Here is an 18,373-nt window from a genome sequence, read left to right on the forward strand (position 1 = left end):
CGTGTGCGTGAACAAGTCATCCTGTGTGTGAGGGAGAGTGAAGAACTGGTGGCTCATCTTTTTCTAACAGGTCTTCTTTAACAGATCATGCGTGTGTGCTTGTGAACTCATGGTGATGTTTGGAAAGTTTGACCCCTTTCAAAAAAAAAAAAAAAAAAATCTGTATACATATTTTCACTTTTCAGTCTCTTTCCAGAAATTGTGTTAATGAAACATGAACAGAAGCCAATGTTCGGTGCAACTGCTCATATCTTGCCATGCATGAGAAATAGACTGACCTGCGGATTGTGCTTTGTAGTTCACAGCCAGGTGAGTGTGCATGCATGTATGTGGAACAAGTGCCTTGCCGCTCGCTGTGCAGGCTATTCGTTTAGGGTGTGTCCTGGTCGGCCACAAGGAGCTCGTTGGGAAGTGATGGATGCGTGACCCTGACTTAACAGTGTGCATTTCTCTGGGTTTGGAGAGCAGTCAAGGTTGTGCTGTTAATATGAATCATTCATTTGTTGTTAGAGAAAGAGAGGCAGGGTAGACTGTCTACACATGCTCTCAGGCTCCCTGCTCCTCTCTCTGTTTGTTTTCTATTAGTCTCCTCCAATTGCACGGCACCTGTTTTGCACCATCACTAAGCAGAGTCTTTGGATTTCTTATTTTTTGCGCCCGGTTCTCAGCCCAAGTTTTGCACCACCAGTAAGTGGAGATGCATGTTGACGTAAAAAAAAACCCGGCTCCCCTTTAACTGCTCATCAGAGGGGAGGATGAGCTGAGGCGCATTTCTCCTCTGTCGTAGTAATGCATGTCATGTGGGAGTTGTTGATTGTCTAATTGTGTACCTCCTGTGTCCTTCGGCGTCATGCATATTCATGCCGCCGTTTTAAGGTGTGGTGAAAACAAAGTGCAGATGTGTGTGTGTGTGTGTGTGTGTGTGTGTGTGTGTGTGTGTGTGTGTGTGTGTGGGCCTTGCGTGCGTGTACGAGGCGGTTTACCCTTGACAGGGCAGGGCTACGCAGGCACATTCTCCCATCTGTGGTCCAAACCTTTGCTCCCAGCCACTGCATTTGAATTCTGCAGTTGTAGCCTGCTCTATTCTTAGTTCTCAACACTTCATGTGCAGTCTGATATGAAATATCAACAACAACAGACCCATGCTGCAGCCGCCGCTCATGTCCGTGACTGTACACACTGAGATTCAGTTTGGCTTGGCTAAGCCGTGTTACACTCTCTCCGAGGTAGCAGATCAATAACCAATCAATGATAGTGTGTTGAGTTAAAATTTACACAGTGCCATATTTGAAATGTCAAGACGGCAATGAATCCGATGTATCCTTGAGTCAGATCTGAGTTGGACAAGTGGGATCAATATCAGGTGGTGAGACAGGCAGCAGGAGCAGGCGAGGGTCACCTTCATCCATCCCTACTGAATCAGCAGTATCTCTATTCCACACACACACACACACACACACACACACACACACAAACCGAAGCAGCGTGCACACAGACACACACTTGAAGGCCTGCTTAGGTTACAAAACTGCGACCTCACAAAAACGCTCATTATAGTGAGCTGAACCTTCCCTCCATTTCCTTATGCATTATTCATTTTGTTGTTATGGTTTCAGCCACTCTTTCTTAAGGTTACAACACCCTTCCCCGTGTTGACTCTTGGCCCCGGCCTCTTTTTTCCTCTCTGACTTGCTCCGGCTCTGTACCCCTCCTCTTCCCCCGTTTTTCGAATTTCTGGCTGCTTTTCCCTCACCGTCTCGCTTATCCGTCATCACGGAGGAGCAGATCTGCTCCGTTTAATTAAACTGCTCCCTCTTCCTGATGAGAGCTCATCTGCGATCTCAGTGAGGGGTGTAATGCTCCCTGGCATATTGAGTGAAAGAGGACCTGTTGTCACAGTGGTGTTCCTCACTAGTGCAGAGAGTACACAACACAACATGGCCTGCTCACGTGCCCCCTGCCTTGACCTTGATCTTGACTCTAAATATACAGTTTCCCCAAGGGGAACATCACAGAGCTGTTGTTATCCTGTCAGGTATGTGCATGTGTGCGCGGGTGCCACTTGGATCGCCAGCATTGCTTTAATCTCATACTAAGTCCCTTTTCGTTGTCAGCGTGTTGGCTGCTTTAATAATAGTGTAATAAAAATCAAGCGCGTTTTAGATTTTGTAATTACTGTTGTCGTGCAGAGAATCTACTTTTCATTCTATGTATTCTTATCAGCTTTTTGTGTATTAACTTTACATTGTAAGAGAGTGAAATGCGTCCGTGCATGAGAGGGAGATATTTAGTGTTTTTCAACCCACGAGCGTTTAATCTTTTATTTTTAAATCTGCCACTGCTGTCTGTTTTGTGTTGAGTACTCCCGTGCCCTAGATTTGAAAGGGAGTGAGCATCAGGGAGGTTTAGTACACCCCATGTTGCTTGCACAGTTTGGTGGCCGGAGAGTTCAGGACGCGGAGGCCGGATAAGACGATAAAGTCGGAGCCGGGAGAATTCTCCTGCACATTTTTCCATCTGCCCGCCCGCCACCACACACCAGTCTGTCGGTCCTGATGAGTTTAAGATAGATAGATGGATACATTATTTATCCCGAGTGAATTTAAGATGCTTTACTTGGCTGACCTCCCGCGCCACCCATGGGAATATGCTGTAAGATTAAGGAGCAGTGTGCTTCGCTGCAGGTTAAAGCGAAGCCATGAGTATAGCGTTCGATGCTTGGGATGAGTTTGTTTTCTTCACCTGTCCCTGATTTGATTTTACAGTAGCAAACGCCAACAACACGACCATGATGTAATTTTGGATTTTAACACCGCTGGTGGAAATTCTGTAAGTGGCTTTAAAGGTTATTCTCTAAATTTAACGTTTGAGCTGAACAGATTAATTTAGTGTAAATATTGTAAATATTTTCTTGGTGTCTTTTTCTGCTTTAATTTTTTCCACAATGTGACTAGTTTTAGACCAAATTTAAAAAGTAATTAAATCTATTGGTAAATATATAAATAAAATATTGGTTAGTTGCAGCTTGTGTTGGGGTTTACAATATAAAAAAGTGTATTTTTACTAATATTTCACCGATAATTAGTCATTATGTATTTACAAGATTTTTTTAAATTACAGATCAATAATTTGTTATTGTGTCACCTATAATTTGGGGATGAACAGACCAAAAGCTCCTCAAATGCTGAGTCAAATAGTCAGTAGGTCCATTATTACTGAGGTACTCAGCATTTACTGTTTACTTATCTTTATTTGCATCTGTATTCTTTTCTTTGTTCACCGATTAATAGAAAAATTGGGAACTCTGAATTGTACGAAATATGTTATAATCTTCTATTATTAATCAGAAACAATATAAATCAATAGTAAGGACTCGAATACTGTTCATGCACAGTGTATTGGTCGGTCAGCCTTTGGTGTGGGCTTGGTCAGTGTTATGTAACAGTCCTTCGTGCTGACTTTGGATGGGCTGATGCAGACTTTTAAAGAATCTCAATTATTTCTTTTGTTTGTCTATTCGCTGCCGGCATTTGCAGAGACACGGACCAGTGGAGCTCTTAGTCATGCCCATCGCATTCTAGCTGACAAAACACACTGTCAGTCCATCAATATCCAGCAAAAGTCACTTATTTAGGAAAGACAACTAACAACTAACGCTGCCTTTAACTTCCAGTGAACATGTTTAAAGCCTTCATACATTCATAGAGCGTTCTAGCTGAGCTAATTGAACAGATTAATTTCATGAGCATGGGCTTCATTCGGAGCGGAAACAAAATTGTGGGTGGGAGTGCGTGCCTGGCTCCACCAAGCCAGTTCAGCAGAAGCTTTCATGAGCATGTACCGATTCTTCTGCACGTACGGCTCGGACAAACAATCCAGGCATGAACGTTTACATTCACACACAATCACAATCAGGTTGCGTGTGTTTGATTGGAACAACATCGGCAAAAGCTGATTGCGTTAAAAGTTTCTCGTCTTTTCGAAAGTTTACCAAACTCTGTATCTGCGGTCACAGTCGATTATGTCAGACAGGGATCACGAGCTGAGAGACGGCTTTGACGGGGATGAGGGCCGGCATCTAGATTGACATCAGGAACATGTGGAGGATCACGAGAGCTGACAGTCTCCGCTTTCACCGCAACGCCACGCTCAGAAAAGGGAGAATACTGGAAAAGGTGTTGAGCTGCAAAATGAAGGTTAAATTCATTGCTAAGAGCTGTGTTCTTAGAGGAGCCGGTTTTAAGTGCTGTTTTATATGGGAGACTGTCCACCTTGCTGGGGACATCTGTCCAGACAAGCTGCTGTTGTTGTTTTCTTGTCCTTTTCAAAGCCACGCTTTACCTGGCAACTCAATTATTCATTCGTCTTAATTGATGTGCTTTGCTTACAACCTTTTTTTTATTCCTGAAGGTCTTTCAAGACATTCTGCGGCCCACCGTTAACTTCTATTCCCTCTTGTCCGCGCTCCGTTGCTTCAAGTTGACTTTGAATTATTGAGCTCCATGGCAAAGCTCATCTCTGTAACTTTAATAAATTAAAACCCTTGAGAACCAACCTGAAATAACTACTTGGTTAATTTGTCCTGTAATAAATATATTCCCGCTCATGACTACGGGCTGCCAGAGGTAAAACGGGCCCAGCCTTTTTTCTTTTTTTTTTTTTTAGACTAATCACTGAGAAGAATTTAATTGTGTGGGACCTGAAATTTCACCATTAACGCGGCCGCACCGTGAGCTATTATTACCGTGCAGCAATAGAAATGTTAACTTCGCTGAGATGAAGCTTAAATTACAGTTCTCTTTTAGTGTAAAAATTAATTATCGTGGTTAATTAAGTAAGAGCACCGAATGTTCTCTGGGTAATACAAGCATGAGCGTTCACGAAGTTCGGGGCGAAAAGTCAGAAAACTGTGTGTGGAGCAGCTGTTTTTACTATACACTGAGTCATAATAGCCTCTAGCAAATACTTTATGCTCTTTAAATAAACACATATGGCGGGTAATGAAAAAAAGAAAATGACCTCTAAGGAAAGCCTCCAAGTCAAGAGGATTTGTGTTTTGCCATTGACAGATTGCTGTGGTCTGAAATTACACTGGACGGCCAGGGCTGCAAGCCTTAGAGATCCCGAGCAGGTTGCTGAAGAGAGGAAGTCAGTGAAACAGGATACATATTGGTCAGCTCTTTTCTGACCTAAAGGTCACAAATCTCAATAGAGCAGCTTTTTATAGTGTTGGATATCCTTGAGTCTGGATGTTGTGATACTGTGGACGCTATGTAAGTCACCTGGAGCATTTCACAGTGGATGTTGTTTTTGGTCATGGCTCTGCGGTTGGCAGCGTCGGACTGCCCACGACTTTGGTTCAGACCCTGGTCCAGAATCTCAACGGCTATCAAACAGATTCAGATAAGTCCCACTGTCCTTCACGATTCATATTTAGCATGGACATCCATGTTCCCTTCAGGATGAACTATACCCCATGAAAATGTTCATCCACTGTGCTGTGATTTTAATTCATCCGATACTTGGGCTAATGCCCAAATACCTGCAATACAAGCGGCACAAAGTTACCGGCACTTTCTTTTATACGTTGATAATTTACAAAGCTGCAACTAGATGGTGATGACGGTACAGAATTTAAGTGTGTTGTTATTCTGTACTAGTTCGACTAGCACAGCTGTAGATAAGAGATAATAAGACGTCACCATTTCATTCAGCCATTGTTTTATTGCGCCTTAAATTTAAATTAAATTTCCACATGACAGCTTAAATTCAGTTTGTTTACACCAGGTGTCATTACATTCAAAACAGTATTCATTGCAAATTACCGACTACTCCGCTAAATTACACGGATCCGCAGCCTTGATGGCAGCCCAGCGCTGTGTTTTTAATGGCCACGGTGCGATGGGCCTGTTTGCACCGTGGCATCCACACAACAGCAGGGAGAGAGAGAGCAGAGCGGTGTCAGTGTGTGTCTGCAGCAGGATGAGCCCGGGCTTCTGCGGACCTGACAGGCTGTGGCTCATTAAACCCCCGTCAGACGCGGGAGGTCAAGACAACAGGCACATCTCGGCCGACACACTCTGCCTCTACGTGCGCTAAGCAGATGCACAATGCCACTGTGCAGTTCTGACTGCATAATACTCCAAACGTATCAGTTGTTTTATTTTTAGCTTTTTAATCTTTACCGCTGAGAACTTCTGAGAAATCTTTAGATAAAGCATGAAGAGACCAGCGGCTTAAAGAATGATTATTCAGGACTGATGCGCATGGGAATCGGTTGCGTACGATTAGATGGAAAAAAAAAGTTGCTTTTGTTTGTATTTCCGTACAACGCATTAAATGTTTTCTGCGTGGGCGGATGGCTGGCTGGCTTTCGGGAAGCAGGTCGACAATGTTGCTGCAGAAGGTTTCACAGTAGGGTAGAGGGAGATGGACTGGGGGCTCTGTTTGGCAAGGAGGAAATGATAAACATAATTTCACACTAAAATAGCCACCATTAATAACACTGCATGCTTGATTCATTTTTATTTAAAAGTAGCAGAGCAACAGTGACAAATAGACAGAAATACAACTTATATGTTTTGGGGTTGTCTGCTTTGTTTCGCTAAATTTGACTCATGTCGCCTGAGCTCAAGCCCTGCAAGGTCAAACTAGCGAGTCCTATGCCAACCTCAGGCTGTGTGGCGCCTCTCGATCTCTATCTGACCTCTGTACTTCCCTTTTTTTTTTCTTTTTTTTTTTTTACTCTTCTCCGATTACGCTCTGAGAGCAAGACAAAAACACAAACAATCCATCTGTATTACACCGTGACACGGTTCTGCTCTTTACATTTCAATCTAGCTGCGCTGCCTACCTCCTTTCTTTTCGTGATTGTCCATTTGTGCAGAAATAAACCACCAGAGACCTCACTTCATTGGAAAGAAGAGGATCTCTGTCAGATCTGCCAGAGGAATGGTCACTCAAGTGGAAAGGATTAGATATATCCTGTCCTTCTCTCACTCTTTAAAGCGGTTTTATTAGATCTGCTGGGCCAGACGACTCGAGGGGGGCTCCTGTTATCGGGTTTGGTGTTTCACTCAGGGTTATCCGCTCCCAGTCGAGGGTCACCACAGTCATTTAAGAGGATTGCATCTTGGTGATGTGTAATTGCTAATCTCCTGTCCACACTTGTCCATTTGGAATATTGTATTTAAGCAAGTTCCCTTCAGTGCAGGTCGGTAAGAAATAACATCCGAGCAGAAAATGAGAAGATTTACAACGCTATCTTGTTGCTATGCTAATTGCAATGATGCAGCATAGCTTAGCCTCCTAACAGTTTTAAAGCGTCGGTGTAATACATAATATTCGTCTGTTTTTTTGGACCAAAAATCAAAATATGAAAATGACAAATGGCAGTTTTATGGCGTGTCATGTTCAGAATTCTTCCTTGGCCAGGTGTGATAATTTGTCAGACATAAACCTATGTAAACTGCAGCAATATAAGTGTTATTTTGTAAGCGTCAGGGGGGCCTGTGGATGGATTTTGCTAGATCTGGACCTCCTCCCAGTTTCCTGGCTTACAGACTTAATGCTAAGCTAACTGTCTCCCGTCTCCGGCCTCCTATTCAACAGACAGATCTGAGATTGGTGTCAATCTTCTTGTACCCTTGCAAAGATATAAAGAAGTGATTTCCACCCCCAAATTCAAAGAATTCCTTTTAAACAAGTCTTGGTTGTCATTGATTCTACATGTTTTTTTTTTTTTCGTTTGTTTTTATATATATATATCTTTTTGATTTTGATATCCTTCCCCGCGTGTTCCTGAGCGCTGGGATGACAGCGCTGCTCTGATAACATCAGAGGAACATTGTCTGTTCTCCGGATTCTCAGCTGTCACATCACGCACGACTCAGACAAATCTTCACCGTGTCAGCTACATCCTCAGCCCCCCCGCACACACACACACACACACACACACACACACACAGCTGCTCTCCAGGAAGCAAGTTGCCACAAAACACATTATTTTCAGAACAGCTTCGCCTTAAGTCTTCTCACCTTAACCGCAACCAGCTGCCATTCGGAGTGTGCAACAAATGGGGTGATCATTCATTGTCCAGAAAAATCATCAGAATCTGTATTTGTGTGAAAGTGTCATGCATCACTGTAGATACAGCAGTATTTGACTGCAGGGTGTTGTTTTACCTGTCAAAACGTGTGTGCGTTCAGTGGCTTGTGCCTCCGACCCATGCAAACATGCTTTTCCCATGTGATTGTGGATGTGCTGGAATGTGAACTAACGTCTATGTTTACATGTAAACGTCAGCCTGCAGCAAGCACGACGAACATGAGGGAAAGTCTCTCTTGTTCTTTTGGTTGGACACTCGTGTCTCGCGGTATGTTTGCATAAAACAATGACACAAAGTTCCCATGCTTCAGACTTTCAAGCTATCGTCTTCTCCGAGAAAATATGCGAAGCTGGGATTGCCGACGTCAACAGTTGACAAAGGTTGTTATAACGTCGCAGGATCTTTCCCTCGCTTGTTGACAGTTTTTTTTTTTTTTTTTTCCTTTTCTGCTGTCTCACACCTTGCGCTCCTGTGTCTTTTTCCTCCCCAGCTCATTTGCCATGTCTAAGACAGCGGTGAAGAAGCTGCACTGGCGCTCCAAGGTGCAGGACAGCTTCGTCCCCTTGCTCGGCTCGTCAGGGGAGCTGGGGATATCCGTTGGTGGAGGAGCAGATTATGGAGAGTTTCCTTTTGTCACGTCGGCTCCGGGCGGCGTCCTCACAGTGGGTGATATCATCCTAGAGATTGGGGGAACGCCAGTGTTGGGGATGACATTAGGAGATGTTCGCGGCGTTCTCAGCTCTTGCCCGCATCCTATCCGTATCAAAACTGTGTCACCAGGTATGACTCACATATCAATTAGTCTGCAGCTCAGTGTTTTAGTAGATATGGGGAAAATGATCACCTCACAGCCAAGAAAAGGTGTGAACATAGGCGGGCCTTCCTCCTGCTCAGGCCGCCAGTGCCGCATCAGTCCTCTCACCGAGACTGCAGGCAGTTTTACTTGTTGCTGTTTATCCTGCACACCATTGCGCTTGCTTCATCAGGCTCCGCACAAACAATCTGTCACACTGGCGTCCAAGCTGTCATCCATAATAACTGCACACAATAACCCTCCCCTGGCTCTCTCAAGCCAAATCCGCAGCGTGGGACATTCCGATGCTGATTTGTACCCGTCAGTTAGTCTGGGTTTGTCAAGGGCGCTGGTCAATATGTGGGCAGCGGGTTGAAATTGCTGATGACCCATGACAAGAGTGTGGCGATACAGTTGTCTGTCACCCACGAGGAGCCTTGGTGTTAAGAACAGGGGGCTGGGGAAACGGTTATCTTTGTTGGCTTAGAACGGGGCAATATGTCACCGGAGTGTCACCTGACTGTGGCTCCCGATGGCCTTGCTAGCGAGATTGATAGCTGATTTGGCCACAGGGGTGTAAATGGGGACCTTTGCTCCTGGTCCCCTCCGCCACTCCTAGATCCATTATCATTTCTGAAGTCTGTCCTGCCATCTCTGAGCAGCCTGGCTACATGTGGTGTGGACAGTGATGGATGAGCTGATGCTCTGGGTTGCTGTACCACACCACCACCACCACCTCCTCCCCCTCCTCCTCCTCCTCCTCCTCCTCCTCTATTCCTGCTACTACTACTACAACTCCCTCTGCTCCAGCCTCCGAATACAGGACACTGGGACACATTCTCCAGAGGCACAAAGCACTTTAAAAAGGTTTTAGCAGAATTGCCGGGGAACGAAAACAAAGAGTGGATATGTTGCGCCGCATGCTAAATTTTATTCAGTATTTTTTGCGACAGCGACCTTTGCATCGCGCTTGCCTCTGACATCTGACAGATGTCTGCAGAATGTTCAAGGGATTTCAGATTTTGCTACGAAATCCAAACGCTGAAAAATTAATGTTCGCGTCTGAATTTTTGCTCTTCAACGGGCTAGAAAGAAAGCAGCTGTTTCATAACGGGATGAACAAAAGCTCATAATTTTTCCCAAAAGGCAGCAGGCTAGATTCATTTCCTTTCGTAGGCAGCCGCCATATGTGACCAGCCATACATGCATGCAGCTGGCTGCCTCCACTAATAAAGTTATGCCACTGTGACTTTTTTTTTTTTTTTTTTTTAATAGCGCACAGCAAATTCAGTCTGCTGCTGGGCAGAACCTCTATAACAGACAGCGGATGTAGGGGGTGGCTGGGCGTCAGCCTTCAGGGGAGGCTCCAACAAAGCGGTCGTCTGTCAGACTGACAAGCAGGAGTTGTGCTCAGCCCATCCATAACAGCAAGTGGCCCGTCATCAGAGGCCGTAAAGCACTCGAGATGATATTAAGAGATCAGAGGGAGGAAACGGGGCCCCGGCGATCAGCTCTGCCTCCGCTGGTGACGGCTTCAGCCGTTGTGTCTGGAGCAGTTAACCTCTGTGGGCCGCCATATGCATGAGGGACTTGGGGAAACACATTTCACAGTCAGGATCTACGTGAGGTGATACAGAGGGATCAGGAGGTGTGACTGTGGAAGTCTAGGTTGTAAAGTAAATGTGTTAAATCAAGCCAGGCAGGAGCGAAGATGAGATGCATTTAACCGTATATCATAAGTCATGTTTTCTTTGCCCTTCCCTCAGGCTCCACATTGTGTAAGGATCTCAGGTTGTATTTGAGTAAGTGCTTCACACCCGGCTCAGTGGACAGCCAACTTCAGCAGGTCATCAGAGAGAACCTCTACCTCCGCGCTGTACCTTGTAAGTCATTTTATGTGCTTTTCTTTTCTTGCCTTTAATATATTCTATGTGTCTAATGCAGTTTCATGCCCTTTTCGTGCTCCTTTTCAGACATTGGCCCTGTCATGTACGTATGTTTTAATCCTTGATGTTAAGTGTCTTTTCACCAGGCTCACAGCATTAATATACCCGGGCACACTGTACCTCTTTTGTTTTTACCGGCCTCATTAATTCCTTGATAACACATCTCGTGGCTGCTGCCATGTGAATAGCTTGGTGTTAATTGGCATTTAAGCCTGCAGAACTGTTTCCCACACTTCCTCGTGTAAATGTATGCTAGCACAGGGGGTGATTTCATTTAATATAAAGATGCTAAAAACCCAGCATACCAGGAGGGTTTGGTTACATGAATAAAATGTTAAATCTAATTTCAGTGGGACTGGATTTGTTGACCGTGAAAAGCGTAATCAGTTTGGACATTTCCGCTGCAGCAGTCTCTATTGCCACAACATTGGGTTTATCCTCAGTGGGTGTCTCCCGCTTACAGTTCTCACTCCTGAGCTCCAGGCTGTTTGTTTGGGTGGTGAAGAGATGGGGATTTATGTAATGTTAGTCGTGCTGAAGAGGTTCTCTGTCTTTTTTTTTTTTTTCTTCTGAAAAAACAAGCCCGTGGTCTGCACAGGCCCTTTCATTGTGGTTCTCATGCATAAAATCAAGCACAATGGCAGCCAAAGGCAGCTAGTTGTAGTACATCTGTTGCTATCTTAATCCCCTATAATGTGACGTCAGTGGAAAAACTGCTAGAGGACACAACAGCTGAGGAGCATATCTGTGTTTTTGTTGTAATTTTCTAGCTCGAATTGTGTCTGTTTTTTTCTCCTGCTTCGAGCGGTTGCATGGAGGCGAGAGACCACCCAGCCCGTCCATAGTCTCAACCTTCCTGTGGTAGTGTAGTAGTTGTTGCTAATCTCTCCTTTAGTCCAGGAAGTAGGTCAAGTTGAACAGTCTGCCACCACACCGCACACCACATTCGCTGGCAGAACATGGCACTAAAGTCAAGAAGTGTGTAAGAGAGAAGAGCCGTCTCTCTCGGGATAAAACATGCATAATCACATTATAGTTTAATTGTGAATTAAGCTGCTGCTCGGGGACTAAATCGCCCAAATTAACATTATTGCTTTCAGCGATTTCGTAAATTGGATGGGACCGTTATATATAAAATCTGATGAGCAGTTTTCTCAGGAAGCAGTGTATGGATTTTATTTGATGATGTGATACTGCACTACTTTACATGTAGCAGTCCAGCCCTCCCCTGCCCTTCCCCTGTGGAGCCAAACTTTGCAAACTACTCCCCATCTCTGAGTGCTTTATTTTACTAAGAGTGACAACAAGGCAGGCTCAGCCCTTGGCTGTGTAATCCCCTGATCTACTGAAGATGACACTGTAAGATGCTGTTGTTCTCATGCTGACACCAACACGCGCCGGCTTGTCTGATCCCAAGACTGCTCGGAAACCATCGCATCTTATTTCTATATAAAGAAGACACATTTTCTTCCCTTTATTTATTTATTTTATTTTTATTTTTTTTATGTGAAGGAGGCTTAACAGAAGAAGTTTAACAGGAACGCAAAGCTGAGGAGTTTTCATCAGTGGCTCATTGTGGCCCCCTTCAGGACCATATGTATGTTCACCTTGCTCTCTTTCTTGACTGTTGTAGTTTGTTGTTTTGTACATAATTGTATGAATCAAACAGTATTTAGATCAATTAGCCTCAGTTTGATTTTTGAGATGACGTCTCTGTTTCCTTCTTTCCTTATTTATTTATTCATTTTAGATGCTATTTATTTCCATGAAAATGTGGCTTAGTGCTGCTGTGCTATTTAGAGAGTATTTCAGTCCTGGAATCCCTTTGATGAGACAGTGATCTCTGATACTGGAGCTGGCACCGATGCAAGAAATCATATTACAAAGGCTCAGTCAGGGGGGTAGTGCATAAAAATGGAAATGAATGACAGAATTAAGTGAATGCAGGCTACTGTATCAATAATCTAGAGGGAGAATTAAATTAAAAGCAAATGTCCACCAGTGCCAAAGTGGAGGAGGGGGTGGCTGCGGTCTAATGGACCTGTGTCCTCGTACTGCGGCAGACAGGATGCTGTCTGTGTATGAGCAGGTACATGTACATGATCAGCAAACAGCGGCACACGTTGTGTTTAGTCCCTTTATGGCAAACCATTTTATGTAACCCATATTTTCTGGGTTATGACTGTGTAATTTTTCCTTTCTTTTTCTTTTTCCTTTCTTTACTTTTTTTTAATTATATTATTTTTTCTTCCATGTTCAGGGTTTGGAGACTTTACACAATACTCCACAACTTTCCCATCCATATTTGTTTAATCTCAGTAACCACTTGTACATGTGCCCTTGGATGATTCAGAGCCAATGTCATGGTATCAAGGCTCTGTCTCCTCCACAAAAGACTTTCCTAATTGTCTTCAGAATGAGTCAGAGATAAGAAACATCATCATTTAGTTATTTTAATGTGCTCGCTCCAGCATGCCAGGCATACTGTCTGTGGCCTTTTCAACTGCAGGATTCATTGTCAGCTATTTGTGTGTGGTGATCTTGACAGACAGCTCTCTCTGGGTGTTGATACGGACTTCTGTATAATTACCTCTTCAATCCCTCCCTCACCCGTCCCCGTCCCGGGGGATCAGTGCACGGCGCCCACAGGGACAGGCGGGGAAGAAGAAGATGTCAATAATCCGTCCTGTCTCCCCGCTGACATGTCATATATATCTCCGAGGATGGTGCATAGATAATGAATCTTTGCCTCGCTCCACATCAGCTGGAGAGTTACCACGTGTCCTGAGGGGAGGAGAAGAATTACACAAACACACACACACACACGTCAGGTGTCATCCGGCGATTTACGATCAGATCTTTAATTAGACAAAGACCTATAATTTCCTATAAGTAAGAACAAATTTGAGGCGTTTATGGAGACCAGAGGTCGCTCAATGTGGAGAATGGCATAAACTGAAAAAAAGGACCAATACCAGCACAACAATCACTGCAGTCAGCCCCTCTGATCCTCTTTAAAAAAATGGACACAGCTTTATGATGAGGTGGACAGGGAGGGTCAAACTTAGAGATTATAGAGAGTATTTATATACAGAGAACATGTGGATATAAACTGATCAGGCCTAACATTACAACCACTGACAGGAGAAGTAAATAACACTTACCATCGTGTAACAACTCAATGTTCTGCTGAGAAACCTTTGGACCTGACATTCGTGCGAATACACAGACATGCACCACCCACGTAGTCACCCTTCCCCATAGTAATGACAGTCTTTGAAGGCAGCAGCCATCCCCAGCAGGATGCAGCCTGATGCAGACACACACACAAAAACTGTTAGGAACAACACAAAAACATGAAGAACGTGGCCTCCAAATTCACTAGATTGAAACTAATAAAGTATCTGAGGGATGATCCACAGAGACCCCTCCCCCTCAACCCATAGGACCCAAAAGGCCCTCTCTAACAACAGTCTGTTTCCAGACACCACAGGACACCCTCAGAAGACCCATGTCCACTCTCTGATAAGTTAACTGTTTTGGAGGCACAAGAGAGACCCACACAATATTAGGAAGGTGGACATAACGTTACGCGATGTCGATGCAGTTGTAATGCAACAAGCATTACAACTGCTTTTCTTCTGGCACAAAATCAGAGCCTAGAGAATCACTTTCTGTGGCCGACCGGGACACATTCTGCACATTAAACACACTGTGTTCTAAAGAAAGAACAGGTCAGACTGATGGCAACGCCTCATGCTCTCTAATGTTTGGTGTCCAGTCCTTCGTGTCTGTGTGTCCACATGTGTGAGTTGGCTGCAATGTGTGTGTGTGTTTGAGTGCTCAGTGTGTGTGTGTGTGTTTGAGTGCTCAGTGTGTGTGTGTGTGTGTGTGTGTGTGTGTGTGTGTGTTTGCGTGCATGTTCTGCGCAGTGCTGCATGTGTCATGGTGGCTGGGAGAGCTGCTCCCAGGACAGCAGTGCATTAATCATGGCTTTTATAGGGTAGCTGGGTGTGAGTCCCTCCTGCTGGCCCCACACATTTACATCACATGTGGTCCTCCAAGAGAAGGACAGAGATTTGTCCTTAGTTCGGGTTTGGTTGTGTCTTGGGAAAGAAATGACTCATCCGAAGGTCAGAATGGGCACCTTATAGCTTAATTTGCAAATGAAAATGCTAGATACTGCTAGTTTTCACTTGATGAGAAATGCAGAAATGTGATAGATTTCGCACCACATGCCTGCACATGTGTTAGGAGATCTGCAGTCTAACGCTTTGTTTTGGCTCTTTAATGGAGCAAGATGTTTTTTTCCCTAACGCTGTTTGCTCACGCTGCTTCTTCCAGGCCAAGGTCAATGTGAATCAATTATGATGACAGACCATCGATCATCTGAGTGCTCCATCTTCACAATGGTGATAGAACGACTTAAAGACTTTCCCAGTGCCTCATTAATGTTTAATTCTGTTCTTATCGATCCGGTCAAAATAAAGAGGCCTTGGTAAATGCCCATTGTCATCATTGTGCTCTTCATACTGAAGGGCAAGTTTTGGTTTGTGGCTGGAAGCTCTGTTGATCTGGGCCTGATTTTCTCCACAAGATGGAAGCGCTGTGTTTCAACATTTATATCTGAAATTAAAAGTTCATGTTGTAATCTGATTTAATTAGTCTTTTAAATTTTGTTTGTAGCCACCACTATAAATACATCATGGTTTGAGTCATTAGTTTGTTACCTTTGGACTGTTCCTGCGTCGTTTGTCAAACTAATGTAATCCTGGGCTATTTATAGTTTGCTGAATTGCAGTTTGTTTTAACAGATTGAGGAGCCTTGATGTGAGGAAAAGGCCTTGATTAAGTGATACATCATCCATGTCAGTGCTGCTGGTGTATCTAGTCTCCTGAGTCTGATGTATGACATAATATCTCCTCTCCTAGGTACAACCAGGCAGCCCAGAGAGGGGGAAATCTCAGGGGTAGACTACAACTTTGTCTCCATTGAGGAGTTTTTCTCCTTGGAGGAGTCGGGAGCCCTGCTCGAGAGTGGAAAGTTCAAAGGTGAGGATCAATTTTTAATCTGCCTGGGCAATGAATTATGAATCCCTGTCCTGCTACTGGTATTCATAATTAATTTTCAAGTTTTTCTAGAGTAGTTATAAGCAGCATCTGCAGTTTCAAAATTTTTTCATTAAAATCTCAGCAAGAAACTTATACGAAGACAATTTATCTGGATTATTAGTTACAACTGAACAGCCTGGATATGACTGAAGTTACATCGCTCTAAATTATAAGATGAAAGTGCAACATGATTATTTTTGCTGTTTGTCTTATCTTTTCCATAGAGTTAGTTCAAAGTTCAATAGCAGTCTCGTTTCTGTGCAGGTATAGTCAGTCAGTGGTTAGCTTAGCTTAGCATAAAGACTGGAAACAGATTGGACCAGCAAGTGTGGTTCTGTATGATAAAAAGAAAAGCAACCAGTTGAGGGCTTTCACAGTTTTTACTTCCCCTGCTCCTGTCCAAATCACACACATGAGATATGTGAATTAGCGTCTTTCCCCCCGTTCCCAGATAAGCTAAGCTAAGCTAAATGTATTCTGGCCTTCTGTTTATGTGAAGGAATGTGAGTGGGATCAATTTCATCATAGAACACTGGGCAGGACCATTTTCTCCATATTTCCAAGGGGCACATAGTTTTTGTTGTGGTGAATAAGGTTAGCGCGGTTCATAACAGGAGGGCAGTACAGTCCGAGAGCCGTTTCTAGGTGTATATGTGAATGAGGGTTTCTCAGGTCGTATATTCCCGCAGGCTCCTCCCCCCATAAGGGTCAGAGTGCTGTGTCTGATTAAAAAGCCTCCATACATTAACATCCATAATTCATAAGGGTTTAATGGGAGCAATGAATGTCATCCTCACCTGCCTTGCATGTGACATTGATGGACACATCGCTACTGAAAAGCAATCAGGAGCATCAGCAGCATTGTGCCTGCCGAAGCCGCAGTAAATGGTGGCGGCTGGTGACCTTGCTGCAGAGTTCACTAATCTAATGTTTCCCCTCAACCCATTTGGATGTCCGTGGGCCAAATAGATGTGTAGATGTAGTTTCATTTCTTTTTTAGCTGCAGGGGAAGATTGAGAATACAGAACTAATACAGTATACGGTCTCGGGGGATGCATTATGCACACTCAAATATATGCAGATTGTGGTGTGTATGTACATAACCATATGAGCCTGCTCTGCTTCTGAATATCCTAATGTAACATAGTATTATATAAATTGTAATATACCTTATTTACCTCATGACTCATGATGTCAGGTTGGAGCATGTTAATGCAGACTGTGTGCACTGCCTGTCTTATAGATTTACGCCAATGGATTTCATTTACAATCAGTTCCACTGCCCGTATCATACTGACATTTCTATTTAACCAAATGCAAGTACATGTTGCTCTGTTTATCTCACTTTACAACTTGAAGCGTTCACACCATTTACGTTTCTTAAGCCAAGACGTCTTTCTCCTGCCCTCCCCTGTCTCAGGCAATTACTACGGCACGCCCCGGCCTGTTCACATCAGCCCTGAAAGCCCCCCCATCACCTACCAGGAGCACCGCAACCTGCTCAGAAACTTCCGCACACGCAGCAAATCGCTCAGCAACCTGGAGAAAACTGCAGAGGAAGCCCTGAACGGTGAGGACGACGCTAGTGTCGCTGAGCTAAATGATGGCTGGTGTGATCAGTGTCGCAACAGACAGAAGAAAAAATAAAAAAAACATGGCGTCTGGAGTATTTGAAGTTATCAAGGTCCTTCTTAAAGTTCAAGAAAACGTATCTTCTGCTGCACAGTATCCAGCAGCTGCTGTTGCTGGTGCCCAAATTAATCAATCATTAACACAATTAGTATGCTCCAAACTCCCAGTGGGGCTGTGGCCTTATCGATCATTGGATCACCTCCAGAGGAAGGTCGGGATGCTGGAGGTTGAGCAGGGGAAGGGGTAAGCAGATAGGCAAGTGTGCACTCAGGGAGGTAAGAGGAAAAAACTAGGAAGGCGGATGACATGGAAGAAGAATTGTGTGAGTAAAATCATTAGGCTCCCCCAGCACTGCAACACACGGCCTTATAGGTTTTTAGCAGAAAGAAACTTTTTAAGCTTTGGATGTGATTGATGACCGTTTGTGGTGCAATACATAATACTCAAAGGGCTTATTAATCATCAGCGAGGGAGTAAACATCCAGATCATTTACGCAAGGAAAATGCAAATATGGAAGAATACTTCATTACAAGTGATGCCTTGCAATAATGCACTTTTTGTGGAGTTGACATAGTTCTTTCACTCTTAAATAGTTATTTTTAAGTGTCTGAAATCCTAACAATGCACTTTTCATAAGGGATTACAAAAAACATAGCCGAGTAGAGAGGCAGAAGAAAAGCAGGCAAGCAACATTTTCAACTGAGATGTAAAAGGGTAGAAGTATAAAATAGCACAAACACAAAATAGTAAAATGCAAGTACCCTAAAAGTGTATCAATAAA

The 18,373-nt window shown here is 44.0% G+C and overlaps 1 protein-coding gene across 4 annotated transcripts in view; it reads left to right on the forward strand.

Moving 5' to 3' along the window:
* Positions 1-18,373, forward strand: part of LOC125023709 (membrane-associated guanylate kinase, WW and PDZ domain-containing protein 2) — a 34,801-nt gene that overhangs the window by 947 nt on the left and 15,481 nt on the right. For all 4 annotated transcript variants that reach the window (XM_047611176.1, XM_047611185.1, XM_047611193.1 and 1 more), the window contains exons 2-5: positions 8,599-8,888; positions 10,668-10,784; positions 15,780-15,899; positions 17,380-17,529. In XM_047611176.1, the coding sequence (XP_047467132.1) occupies positions 8,609-8,888; positions 10,668-10,784; positions 15,780-15,899; positions 17,380-17,529 (667 nt within the window). In that variant the 5' untranslated portion in view covers positions 8,599-8,608. The remainder of the gene's footprint in view (positions 1-8,598; positions 8,889-10,667; positions 10,785-15,779; positions 15,900-17,379; positions 17,530-18,373) is intronic.

Source organism: Mugil cephalus, chromosome 1 (assembly GCF_022458985.1).
Source record: "Mugil cephalus isolate CIBA_MC_2020 chromosome 1, CIBA_Mcephalus_1.1, whole genome shotgun sequence".
NCBI classification, from domain to species: domain Eukaryota; kingdom Metazoa; phylum Chordata; class Actinopteri; order Mugiliformes; family Mugilidae; genus Mugil; species Mugil cephalus.